Source organism: Balaenoptera borealis (genome assembly GCF_965194805.1).
Source record: "Balaenoptera borealis genome assembly, chromosome: 6".
Lineage (NCBI taxonomy): Eukaryota > Metazoa > Chordata > Mammalia > Artiodactyla > Balaenopteridae > Balaenoptera > Balaenoptera borealis.
The window spans coordinates 88,820,270-88,834,733 of record NC_138863.1 but is presented as its reverse complement, the minus strand read 5'-3'; the positions used below and the strand labels follow the sequence as shown (position 1 = coordinate 88,834,733).

The window sequence follows — 14,464 nt, the reverse complement described above, 5'->3', positions numbered from 1 at the left end:
AAGAGATTCATGTAAAAGGAGCTGAAAATCCTGACACCTATAGGAATGAGGTATAGCAAAATAGTGAGAAGGATACAGGTAAGTATATTGGCCTACCTTGTGTGAATGGCAGGTGTTGTTTTGAACTTGAAATTGCGTGCATGTCCAGAGGTACTACTTATATCTGGCAGACTTTGTGATTGTAAGGGGTCTAGTGTTGACAAATCTGAGTTTTTTCATAAAGTCTGAACTTCTGTGTGCAACCTTCTGATTTTCAAATGTTGGTTTAAGAATAATGTCAGTCAAATAAAATATACCAGTTTGGTCCCCCTATAGTCAGATTATGCAGCCTTTGGGTCTGATAAACATTTAATAATACATGTTTTTATAATATTTGTATTGTGCAGAAAATGAAAAAACAACAAACTGAAAATTCAAGCCCGATGTACATTATAAACAAATGAGCCTCTCTAGGATAAGAATAAGTGGGCTCTGGAGATCTGTGTTTTAGTCTCAAGTCTTTTACTAAAAAGATGTGCAGACTTAACTAAGTCACTTAATTTTTCAGGGTCTCACTTTTCTCACTTTTGTCATGAGGATTTTAAAAAATATTCTCTGAGGATTTTTTTCAACTTTAAGATTCTATTTTTAAGGTAAATGTTATAATATTAAAGCAAAGGGTTAAAGTAATCAGCAAAGTACCAATTTCTTTGGAAAATATTCTGTTTATTAGTGGTGCTGGTAACACAGATATTCCTCAATTTTATACACAGATTCTATATTCAATGTTTTCTATATAGAGATTCTAAATACCATATAAAATAATGTATTGTTTATATTGTGGATATATCATATATATATATATATACACACACAAACATATGACATTATGTATATGTATATATATTTGGATTCAACATAATGAAGAAGTAACCTAAAATAGTTCAGTATGGCAGAGTAGAGTCATTTTGGAAAGTAAACATTTGGTGTAGAACGTTCACAAAAACAAAAATTAAGACATTAAAAAATAAATATTTTATATTCATCATTATTGCATTGGTCAAATATCAATCACCAGAATTACCAATGCAAAAGTTGTAAAGAACATTACATGACTATTATTAACTTAACTTAGTAGATAATAAATGTCTACTACACTGCAGCTATATAACAGACATAAAATATTTAGGAGGTTAAAATAATTAAATCCAAAGTTTTAGTCACTGACCAAAACACATCTCATTGTTGACATGTCCCATGTCTGTCATTACTGCAATATGAATTGAAAATTGATTTGTAACCATATGATATCACTTATATGTGGAATCTAAAATATGGCACAAATGAACTTATCTACAAAACAGAAAGACTCACAGACATAGAGAACAGACTTGTGGTTGCCAAGGGGGAGGAAGGGAGAGAGAGGGATGGACTGGGAGTTTGGGGTTGGTAGATGCAAACTATTACATTTAGAATGGATAAACAACAAGGTCCTACTGTACAGCACAGGGAACTATATCCAATCTCCTGTGATAAACCATAATGGAAAAGAATATATAAATCAATGTCTGTATGTGTATAACTGAGTCACTTTGCTGTACAGCAGAGATTGGCACAGCATTATTAATCAACTACACTTCAGCCAAAAAAGGAAAGAAAATTGATTTGTATAAATGCTTATCTAATGTTTATATATGTGGTTTTTGGGGGAGAGCCAACTTTTAACTCTCAAGAGACCAAAAATAAAGTGAACATAAACATTGTGTGGAACACATGGTAGGTGCTTGAAGATATTTTATTAAATTTCTGTTAATTAAGCCTCTGTTAAAAATAAAATTGAGTAGAATTACGTGCCATAATTACCTTTACAGCTTCTTCCATCTTCTTTTATTTCAAATCCATCCTCACAGAAACACATTGTACTATTTCTGACCATGGCACATTTATACTGACAATTCAACTGCTGGCAATTGGGCAACAGTTCTGTAGAGGAAAAGCAAAGATATTATGTCTATATAACTGTGCACACACGTATACTATTTAACTTTAAACGTTAATATTTACTCAGTGCATAACCATAATAATACAGCTTTGATTGGTTTCCTAGAAAGTTTCTATGATTGGTTGACAGAACAAAACAATATCTATTCCCTCTAAAATATGTTGGCTTGCATTTGCTTGAAGTATTGTTAATAAAAATTTCAGATCAATCTGTTCATTCTTTCACTTTTTCCCTTATTACATACATTCAAAGGCACAAATCCTTTCAAATTCTGGTAAATTATTTCAAGAGGAAAAATGTCAACTCAGTGGTTGATTTCACCATTTATGCCTTTCTTATCTGACACATCCATTGATATTCTATCTTTTGAGGGCTTGTTTTGACTTACTAATCCATGTATAACCTTTGAAGCAGGTGGCAAAATATTAGACAACTACTGGACATAGTATATTTCATAATATCTAAACCCTTTCAGAACAAATACATCAGTGAAGCCAAAGTTAGCAAAACCTTAAAGCAAATTAGGATTCAGTATGATAAATGCATGAAACACAGATGAAGTGACACAGGCATATTCATTTCACAAATAATTTCTAACAGGAATAAGATCTGCTAAACAAGAAAAATTACGGATAGAATGTATGACTGACTGTGGTGTCTGAAAATAGAGATATTAATGGGTCGTGACAATTTCTTTTTTTCCCCTGGGGAGAAAAATAAGGGTTTTAAAGATCAAGGTTAAATGATTCAAAATAAATTGATATTTGCCACAAGTTTAGCTGGTGCTTCAGAAATATTTTAAATTTTAATACAAATATACGAAAGTCCAGTGTGGAAAAGGACAGCTAGAATACTCGAAACTGAAAATTTGGTATTTTACTAAAAAATTAACTATCTCTAGTATTTTCTTAGCCTAATTGCTTTTCAACTCTTTCATGAAACTATCAATATTTTATGTATCTTCTCTTCTTAAAACTTTAAATCTCCTTCATAATGGTCACCCACATATGATGATCTTGCTTCCTACTTCCCTGAGAAAATTGAAGCTATTGAAAGAAATTTTCCACAGATTTGTGCTTCACATTTTACCCACCTCTGCCTATTCTTGTTTTTCTTGCTTTTCAAACTTGGTTTAACTCATAATTAAAGCTCCAACCCCAACTCCCATGCACAAATCCCATCCCCTTTCACCTACTCAAGGATATCACTTCAGTTTTTCTCTACTTCCTCTCAAAATCATCTTTAAAAATTTATATTAGATCAAACTAAAGCCTCCATTCCTTTTTGTCAATTAAGTTTCACGGGAACACAGTCAACGGTCTTTTGTTTACATATTGCCTATGGCTGTTTTTACACTACAGACACAACCCAACTAGTTGCCTTAGTTGACTAGTTGGCCCCCCAAACCTAAAATATCTACTATAGCCCTTTACAGAATGTTTTCTGACCCTTGTACTACTTTTCCCCCACATTAAAAACAAAAAACCTTGATCTCACGTCCTGTATGAGTCACTGTTGCCCAGTATCTTTGTTCCTCTTTATAACAACATTTACAAAATAATCCATACTCACTGTCTCTTTCTTCCTCTCTGTTTCTATCTTAAGCCCACTCCATCAAGCTTTTATCTCCATTGCTCCAGAAACTGCTCAGATACAGGTTTCCAATGACCTTGATGTTGATGAGTGTGATGGCCTTTTCTCAGTCCTCATCTTACTTGACCTATCAGCAGCACTTGACACTGTTAACTAGTTTTCCCTGATGTACATTCATCACTTTGCTTCCAGGGCTCAGGACTTCTGGTTTTCCTCCTATTTCACAGCCTCCTTTGTATAGTTCCACATTTTCTTGTCAACCTCTTAAGGCTGAAGTGCCCCAGGATAAAAACCTGGTCTTTTTCTCTTGCCTATCAATATGCTACTAGTAAACTCATCAGTTATCATAGCTTCCCCTCTAACTGGAACATAACTGCAGCCCCATAAGCTGAAAGCTAGGTGTGCCCTCTTCGACTTCTAATTTCCACTGTTGTGATTACAATTGACACTTTATATTAAATTTATTTCTCTTTGAGATACCTGGAACAATTTCTGCTTCCTTGATATAAATTAAGACAATATACAAATCAACACAGCTGATTTGTAGGTTTGGAATTGGGGTCAATGCCAATTATATGCCGATATAAATATTAACATTTATATAATGTGCAAAGACCAGTCATTTGGTCTGTAAAAATACATTATTAATAAAAATATAGAATAAATGGATCTTTAGAAATTATAACATTTTTGTTTCATATGGTACTTATTTACATTTTGGTTTCCCCCACCAGTATCTACAGCTATAAATTATAAACATAAATATATATATATATATATATAAATATATATGTATATACATGCATATACATCAAGTTTTTAAAATGTGCAATTTCTTTGAAACCCCATACCAGTCACAAATGTAGATATTATTGTAATTTATAGTTTTCAGATGAGGAAACTTACGGTTGATAACTAATTTAAGATTATATGGTAAATATACGATGGAGATGGTATTCAAAACTTCAAATCAAGGTCAGGTTGACTACAAACAAAGCCGATGTTCTCAAAAATGCCTCTAATTCCCACTGTACAATCTGGTGATGGTTGAAACCATGGTGTATTTTTTTTTATTTGCTTGTCATTCTAAGCTTAGTAGTGTGCTATAGATACAAGAAGTGCTTTTATAATTTTTATAGGATGAATGAACTAATAAATCAGTAAAATAGCTTAATTCTAGGTTGAAGATTAACACTCTCAGGTGTCATTTCTAGTCCATTAAATTAAACTAGGTCCTAAAGATAGTTCATTTACATCTTTAAGTTAGGTAATTGAGTTGTCAAATCTTGTTTGATTATGGTGGAATCAGTCCAAAATTGCCTTTACTCTATATGTTTCTTTTAGTTCAACACTGATTGAGCACCTAGTCAATGCTAAGGACTCTGCTGGGCTTCCACAGATGCAAAATTGCTTTAGACAAATTAATGAATTACAACATGAGTGTGGAAGCGAGTGGGGTTAGATGAGAAGCGCAACAATGTAAACAACAGCTATAATTCATAGCAGAACAACACATATACTAAATAAAAATACATGTGACATTAGCTGGAAAGAGAAGAATTCATCCAGAGACTGGAAATAGAGGTAGGTATCTGGAAAAAAGGTTGTTAAAGAAGTTAAATTTAAACTAAAATTTAAAAGATGAGCTCAGTAGACAAAATTTATAAGCATGCATTCCAGATAGACAATATGAGAAAATAAATTTTTAAAAAATGACAGCATGTAAGAGATAAAGACAATGGTAAATAACCCTGTGTGGCTAAAACATAGTGTTTGATGTGGTGGGAAATGTGACTGGAATTATTATTTGGGGCCAGACAGAAGTAGATTAATTCTTAGATTAAGTAGAATTTTCTGTTTCAATAATGGGAATCATTGCTAGTTAAGGAGGACAGAAGTGATATACTCTGACTTGTATTGTTTGAAAGTGCCTAATAACAAGGAGAATGATGAGTAAAAGACAGTAAAGAAAGAAAAGCTATCTAAAAGGCTAGAAATTAGGACTATGAATATTTAGATGAGCGGATGGCCAAAAACTTGGTGAAAGCATAGTAACACTGAGTTAACAGTACCAATAAAATGAATTAAGAATAACAGAAGGACTGGAGGTTTGGAGGGAAATACTAAGTTTGCTTTTGATGGTTTAGTTTAAAATGTTGACAAGAAAATGGCTAGGAGGGAGTTGCGAATTTGAGTCTATCTAAGAAGAAAAGTCTGGACTAGAGGTGGAGATTTGGAAGTCAAAAACACATAATTGGTAATTGAAGTCCAAAGAGAAAATAATCATCCCTTAAAAAAGAATATTTATGATATAAATCAAACCTAGAGAACTTTTACGTGTGAAAGGCAAGCAGAAGAAAAGGTGTTAATAAAGAAAACTGACAAAAAGAGCCATGTACCACAATGTTCGTTGCAGCAGTATTTACAATAGCCAGGACATGGAAGCAACCTAAGTGTCCATCAACAGATGAATGGATAAAGAAGATGTGGCACATATATACAATGGAATATTACTCAGCCATAGAAAGAAATGAAACTGAGTTATTTGTCGTGAGGTGGATGGACCTAGAGTCTGTCATACAGAGTGAAGTAAGTCAGAAAGAGAAAAACAAATACTGTATGCTAACACATATATATGGAATCTAAAAAAAAAAAAAGGTTCTGAGGAACCTAGGGGCGGGACAGGAATAAAGACACAGATGTAGAGAATGGACCTGAGGACATGGGGAAGGGAAAGGGGAAGCTGTGACAAAGTGAGAGAGTGGCATGGACATATATACACTACCAAATGTAAAATCGATAGCTAGTGGGAAGCAGCCGCATAGCACAGGGAGATCAGCTGGGTGCTTTGTGACCACCTAGAGGGGTGGGAGGGAGACGCAAGAGGGAGGAGATATGGGGATATACATATATGTATGGCTGATTCACTTTGTTATAAAGCAGAAACTAACACACCATTTCAGAGCAATTATACTCCAATAAAGATGTTAAAAAAAAAAAAAAGAAAACTGAGAAATAACTAAATATATAGATGAGGAACATAGAAAGCTTCACAAAACCTAAGGAAGAAAAACAGTCCATGGAAGTAAACAGGGCAATAAATATTAAAAACTGAGACATATACTTGGATGAAGCCTAAAGACTGCACTGGGTTTCCTAATAGGATCAATTAAGACCTTTAAAAACGGTTTCAGTGGCACAGAGGGGACAAAGATAAATGTAGTAAGGGGTTTGGACAGAAAGAGGAACAGTTTCTCATAGAAAAGACCAATATCTTACAGGATAAAGAGCATGAACGTAGGGGTATTACCTAATTTATTTAGTCTGTACCTTAGGACAGGCATATTAATTCACTGCTTTAAATGCATTGTTTTCCATGTAATCCCTATAGCCCAACTCTTTCTTTGCCCTGTCTCAGTCCGAAGTAGAAAATCCATAGACTACTGGTTCCATCTTTCTGCTCTCTCCAATCTTGAAACCCCTGGAGTATGAAGAGTACAATGCATGCTAAAACGTTACCAACATCATGGTAGTGACGGCGAGAAAAGAGGAGAAATAAGAGAAAATGGGTAAAAATGGTTATGAAAGATCAGACCTCACACATGATTTTGCGTATTAGGTGGGAGCCTGGTGGTTGAAAATAGCAAAAGAGACAAGGGCAACTTAGCTTTTGGTTTACTGAATTTATCCTGCATGAGAATTTGTGTATGTATAGAGAGGTGATATGGAGACAATTAAACAGTATATGATATCAGATGCAACGGTAAATATGGATTCTTCTAACAGATCATAAAGAACTATGAAGAGCTAACAACATGAAAAGCTAAAATTTAAATTTTGGCTTGGCTCTGTGAAAGCAATACTAATTATTATAATGTTATCTATTTGAACTGCTTACCATTTATGCTTAATTACGTGCAACACTATAATGATTATGTACATAATTAAAAGTGCATCAGATTAATTTTGTCAGAAAGATTATTTGAGTAGAACAGAAATTTTGTGCTTGACTCATCAATCTTCATAAACTGCTTTAAATGAAGCATAGTCGTTGGCTCATGCAACATTATCAATGGTTTGAATCTTACACTTAAGTAGGAAGATCACTAGTATCTACGGGGATGAAATACGCAAATCAGAATGCAAATATGGAAACATGGTATCTTATCTGTATTCTTCAGCATTATCATAAAAGAAAAGTATCTTTTTTTTTTTTTTTGGCTGTGTTGGGTCTTCGTTTCTGTGCGAGGGCTTTCTCTAGTTGCGGCGAGCGGGGGTCACTCCTCATCGCGGTGCGCGGCCTCTCTTGTTGCGGAGCACAGGCTCCAGACGCGCAGGCTCAGTAGTTGTGGCTCACGGGCCCAGTTGCTCCGCGGCATGTGGGATCCTCCCAGACCAGGGCTCGAACCCGTGTCCCCTGCATTGGCAGGCAGAGTCTCAACCACTGCGCCACCAGGGAAGCCCAGAGTATCTTTTTAATTAAAGGAGAGGAGCTACTATTTCAAAAATTAAATCTAATGTAATTTATGAAGACTCCCCAACACAGACCCACTATATTCTGTGATGTTAAGAAATATTTTTGTGTTCTTTTCAAAGCTGTATAGGAGAATATTCTCAAAGTTTGAGTATATTTTCTGTATAAAACACAAGTTAACAGTTTACAAGTAGTAGGTAGCTTTGAGGTATCTAAGCTTCTAAGTCATTCTTTAACTTAGAAATAGATTCAAGAACTAGATTTCCTAAGTCATTCTTTAACTTAGAAATAGATTCAAGAACTAGATTTCTGAATTTTTATTACTAATAAATAGTAAGAGGAATTCTAAAAGGATAGAAAATTAATTCGTACTAAATCTCATATCTTTTTTACCACTCTTTTTCTTTTTTTCTGAGTGTGGTGCCATATTCACAGCTTTGGACTCTGGAGCCAGAGTACCTAAGCTCCAACCTTGGTTTAGCTAATTTCAGGCTATGTGAATGTGGCTTCCAGATGATGAAATATATGCAAAATTAGTTTGTGCCACTTCCTAACCTGGTCCCTAAAGGATTCTGATAATCCTCTATTGTCTCTTGACTTATCCGCCCTTTGGATGCAGGGAATCCAGCAGAACAACTGGTAGAACCCCGGGATGGCGGAGACCTAAAACGGAGGGAGCCTAAAACAGCACATACAGGAAGCATCTTCTGATGACCCAATTGAATTGTGATGTGAGTGAAAATTTGGATTTTTGTTGCATTAAACCCCCAAGGTACCAGGGTTGTTACATAATACCATGGTAATGGGCAAATGACTTAAGAATAAACAGGTATAGAGAGCTTATCTCTAAAATGGGAAAAATAATAGAAACTACCTCATAGGGTATTGTGAGGTGTAAAAGAGGTAAGTCATGCAAAGTTCTTAAAATACTGCCTGCCTCATAGTAACTCTTTTAATTATCATTATCTTTTTTATCATTTTACCATTTAAGCATAATCATCCATTCAGTACAACAGAATACCTGTCATCAAGCATTCTTGTCATAATTTCCATATTCTTCAAGTGATTTGGAACTATGTTTCATTTTACAATAGAAAGACTTTTTTCTTTTGCTCTTTTATTTTTCGGTGTTACATAAAATAGTTCTAGTTTTGCACATAAATCACTTCTGTATCTTTTGACATCCTCTGGAGAAGATACTTGATACTTTTTTTGGTAAATTCTCCTGAAATCATTACCTGAATGAAAAGTCCCCCCCAAAATAGAGAAACAATAACCATAGGAAACAAAGATTTTTCTATACTGGCTAATTGGTTTCTATAAAATATGAATAGTACTCACTGAAACAATGTATATCCACATCTAATTTGCTACATAAGCATAGACCAATCAACAATCCAGTCATGTAATTTTCACCAAATGCTTATGCTAGTCTGCATAGTCTTTACAGATTGTTCTGCTTTTTAACACATTTCCACAAATGTATGCAGGTTTATGGTTTTGGAAACACATACAAATAAATTTTGCTAACCTGCCTCAGAGTAAAAGCAGATCAATAAAGAATGGTTAGAAGCTGGTAACCAGATTCCAGCAATTGCAAGTTATTGCTTTTAGGAGGTTTCTTCCCTCATTAGTTTTGTTTACGTAAATATCTCTAAGACAGAGAACCACTGTTTCCAATACTGTATATGTAGCCATCAGATCATCAATAACATTATGCTGGCTGCCTTCATGACCTAAAATCGAACAATTCACATTGATCATGTATTGGACTTGGTGGGATAGGAAGAACACAGCTGTGCCATATTCATGTGCTTCTAGGTTATATGTTCCCCCCTGAGAGAAAATTAGAACTTTTATAAACTCTTTGGAGATACAAAAAGTATAGGCACTTTTCCAGATATAAGTTATGTGAGACATTATTTTACAAAATAGGATCAAATTTCATTCTCAATTTTAGTAATCAAGTTTCTTCTTGAATTTAGCTTATACAAAAATGCCTTTTAACCAACAATGATAATCACGGTAATAAGAAAAAAATCTTTCTCCATGTAGTACATTTATAAAAATAACATATTTCACTCACTCTTTGTACTTGGAAATTGATAAGCTGATGCAGCTACTTATCGTACCAGACAGTCCCTCTTGTCAGCAGGACGTCTGCCTGACATATTTAGAATGGTGATAATTTGTGTCATATCATTCATTCTCTCACCCCGGTCTCCTTACCCTAGTAAAATACAGTGTGAGCTGGCTTAACAGAGATTAGGCTGCTGCTTATGACTGCTAAGGTGGATTTCTTCAGAATTCTTTGCTTAGTGTAAAACCACAGTCCTAGCCTCAAATTTTCAGTGTGTTCCCATATAGAAAGATATAACACTAAGGCAATTATTTTTTCTTAATTTTTTGCTCCATTTTTGTTATGGTATAATTTACACACAGTAAAACTCATTCTTTTTAGTGTACAGATCTGTAAGTTTTGACAACTGCATATAGTTTTGTAACCAATACCATTATTAAAATATAGAACAGGACCATCATCCTAAAATATTTTTCTATGTCCTTCTGCAATCAGCTCATTTCCCCACTGCCAGATTTTGGCCATCACTGATCTGTTTTCCGTCTCAATAATTTTGCCTTTTCCAGCATGTCATACAAATGGAATCATCCAGTCTGTAGCACCTTTACTGAGCAAAACATATTTGAGATTCATCTATGTTATTTTATCAATAGTTCTCTCTTCTGTATTGCTGAATAGTATTCCATGGTATGAATGTACCTTAGTTTATGCATTTCACACGTGATGGACATTTGAGTTGTTTCTAGTTTTGGTTTATTAAGAATAAAGTTGCTATAACAGTCACATACAATTTTTGTGTAAATATAGGTTATCACTTCATTTGGTAAATTTGGGATTGATGGCTTATATAGTAAAAAGATGTTTCACTTTATAAGAAACTATCAAAATACTTTTCAAAGTGGCTGTATTGCTTTTCATTCCCACCATAAATATATGAATCTTCCAGCTACCTGGCCTTCTGCCCAGAACTTATTATCAGGTTTTTATTTTATTTTAATTTCTTTAACCACTCTTAACAGGTATGTAATGGTACCTAATTGTGGTTTTAATTTGCATTTCCTAATGACTAATGATATTAAACATCTTTTCATGTTCTTATTTGCCAATCATATATCTTTGGTAAAGTGTTTGTTCAATCTTTTGCCCATTTTTTATTTTATATGTGTGTGTGTGTGTGTGTATATACATATATTTTAGATACAAGTCCATTATGAGATATTTGACTTATAAGTATATCCTCCTGGTCTGTAGCTTCTTTCTTCATTTTATTAGTGTTTTGCAAATGATAAATTTGCAAAGAAAAAATTCCTTAATTTTGATAAGTCCAATTTCTCAATATTTTCTTTTTGAATCATGCTTTTAGTGTCAAATCCTTACCTAAGTCAATCTCTCCTTTGTTTTATTCTAGAAATTTTATAGTTTTAGGTTTTTGGTCCATTTTGAGTTAGTTTTTATATATAGTATAATATATGAATCAAGGTTTTTATGGGGGTTTTTTGCATTAAATGTTGAACTGTTCCTGCACCATTTGTTGAGAAGACTAACTTTTCTTCATTAAGTTATCTTTGCACTTAAAAAAATACATATTTGACTATTTATTTGTGGATATATTTCTGTACTCCTATGTTTCATTAATTTACATGTTTACGCTTCTCCAATATCACACTGTTTTGACATAGTAAACTTGAAATTTGGTAGCATGAATCCTCATACTTTATTTTTGTTTTTCAGTACCGCTTTAGATATTCCAGGTCCTTTACATTTCCATATAAATTTTAGAATCAGTTGTCAGTTTTTATGAAATTATGCTAGGATTTTATTTGGAATTATATTGAATTTATAGATTGGGGAAGATTGACATCTTAATACTATTGGGTCTCCCGATCCACAAATACAATGTAATATATGTACATTTACTTGGGGCTCTAGGAGGCTTATTTTTCCCCATGAGTTTCCAGCATATAGATCTTGCATTTATATATATTATTCAATTAATACCTAAGTGTTTTATAGTTTTGGTTTATTATAAGTGGTATTATTTACATTTCCAATTGTACATCTTTAGCATTTAGAAATACGATTGATATTTTATATATTGACCTTATATCCTAGGACCTTCTTAAAGTCACAAAAAGACACAAATTACAAGTATCAGCAAGGAAAGAGAGTATATCACTAGTATAGATCTCACAGTTTTAAAAAGAGAAAACTTCAAACAAATCTATGCCTTTAAATTTGACAACATAGGGACTTTCTTGGTGGTGCAGTGGTTAAGAATCCGCCTGCCAATGCAGGGGACACGGGTTTGAGCCCTGGTCCGAGAAGATCCCACATGTCATAGAGCAGCTAAGCCAGTGTGCCACAACTACTGAAGCTGTGCTCTAGGGTCCGTGAGCCACAACTACTGAGCCCTCGTGCTGCAACTACTGAAGCCCACACACCTAGAGCCCATGCTCCACAACAAGAGAAGTCACCGTAATGAGAAGTCCATGCACCACAACGAAGAGTAGCACCCACTTCCCGCAACTAGAGAAAGCACATGCAGCAAAGAAGACCCAACACCACCAAATAAATAAATAATCTTTAAAAAATAAATAAATTTGACAACATAGATGAAATAGACAAGTTCCTTGAAAAACACAAATTGCCAAAGCTCACTCAAGAAGAAATGGATAATTCCAATATCTATTAAAGAAATTGAATTTAAAATTAAAAACCTTCCCACAAATAAAACACTAGACCCAGATGGCTTCACTGGATATGCTACCAAACATTTGGAGAAGAAATAGCACCAATCCTATACAAACATGTCTAGAAAAGAAAAAGGAAGAAAATATTTTCTAACTAATTTTATGAGGCCAGAATTACCCTAATTCCAAAATCATACAAACACATTCAAGAAAATAAAACTACAGAACAATATTCCTTATAAACATTGATGAAAAATTCCTAACAATCCAAATGTAGGAATATATGAAAGGATAATATATCACAACTAAGTGAGGTTTATCACGGCAGGTTTAGCATTTGAAAATCAATTAATGCAGGTCACCATATCAGTAGACTAAGAGAGAAAAAACATATGATCATTTCAACAGATTCCTAAAGCATTTAACAAAAAACAATACCTATTCATGATTTTTTTTTAAAAACCCACAAATACTCTTAGCAGTATAGTAACAGAGGGGAATTTCTTTAACCTGATGGTATTATTTTGCCCCAATATCAGGAACAAGTCATAAAAGGAAGAGGATAACTGCTCTTACCACTCATATTCAATAATGTACTAGAGGTCCTAGCCAAGGCACTAAGGTGATCAAAAAAAACCAAAAAAACAAAACAAAAAGAAAAAAGTTTAAGGCATACAAATGAGAAAGAATGAAATAAATAAAACTGTTTCTATTTTTAAAGAAGACAATCGCTTATGTAAAAAATTTAAGAAAAAACATCTACCCCATATCCAACAGAATCAATTCTTTAAGTTTTTTTTAAATAGGACAAACATGTCACGTCATATCTTTCAATTTGCATAATAATGTCTCGTAAGGATTTACTAGTCTTTCCAAAAGATAAATAAAAATTCTCTATAATTTAGATGTGCTATTACAAGATGGAAATTGTAGGCCAATTAGGTGGTTTGAGAAAATATTCTGTGGACTGAGCCTAGTGTTTAAAACAGATTGTATACTTTTAAAAATAATACACGTGTGTAGGGGGAGGCACATGCACACTCAACACATGGATATCCCCATCCTTTTTGATAGGTGTACATTATTCCATTTTATGGATATGGATGGTTAGTAATTTAATGAACCAATTACATGCTGAAACACATTTAGTTTGTATGATAAATACCGCTATCTGTTTAAAAACATTTTTACTCTTCCTTCTATACCACAGAGTTGTTTCTAGGAAGTGGCTACCCAGTCAGAAACTCTAGGTCCTGACCTGAGAGTGTACTACACCAGTGCTAAGAGATTTTTCCCATTTTAGGCTATAGATATAGCAAGTTGCGAGTTTACTCAGAGAAAGAATTCTGATAATACCAACTCGTTCACTAAAACTGGATGGAAAACTGCTTATTTTGGGTCCCCAAGTAAAATCATTTCTAGCAATTTAGCCAATTTAGGCACTGATTTCTTAAGAAACTTTATTGTAATGGCATTCAGAGTTCTAAAATTCAAATATGTAAAACTTTGAAACAGTTTTCATTACCTGGAAAATTAAAATCTAGTTATCAAGGCACAATCAAATAAGAAATTAATTTATGTTATGAAAAGAAAGACTTGGATTCAATATCCATTGACAAAATTTGCTAAATAATAAACCTATCATC

At 33.7% G+C, this 14,464-nt stretch overlaps 1 protein-coding gene across 1 annotated transcript in view; it reads right to left on the bottom strand.

Moving 5' to 3' along the window:
• LRP1B (LDL receptor related protein 1B) overlaps positions 1-14,464 on the bottom strand; it is a 1,905,856-nt gene that overhangs the window by 1,018,813 nt on the left and 872,579 nt on the right. Inside the window, exon 5 of the mRNA XM_082395829.1 lies at positions 1,843-1,962. Coding sequence (XP_082251955.1) covers positions 1,843-1,962 — 120 coding nt within the window. The remainder of the gene's footprint in view (positions 1-1,842; positions 1,963-14,464) is intronic.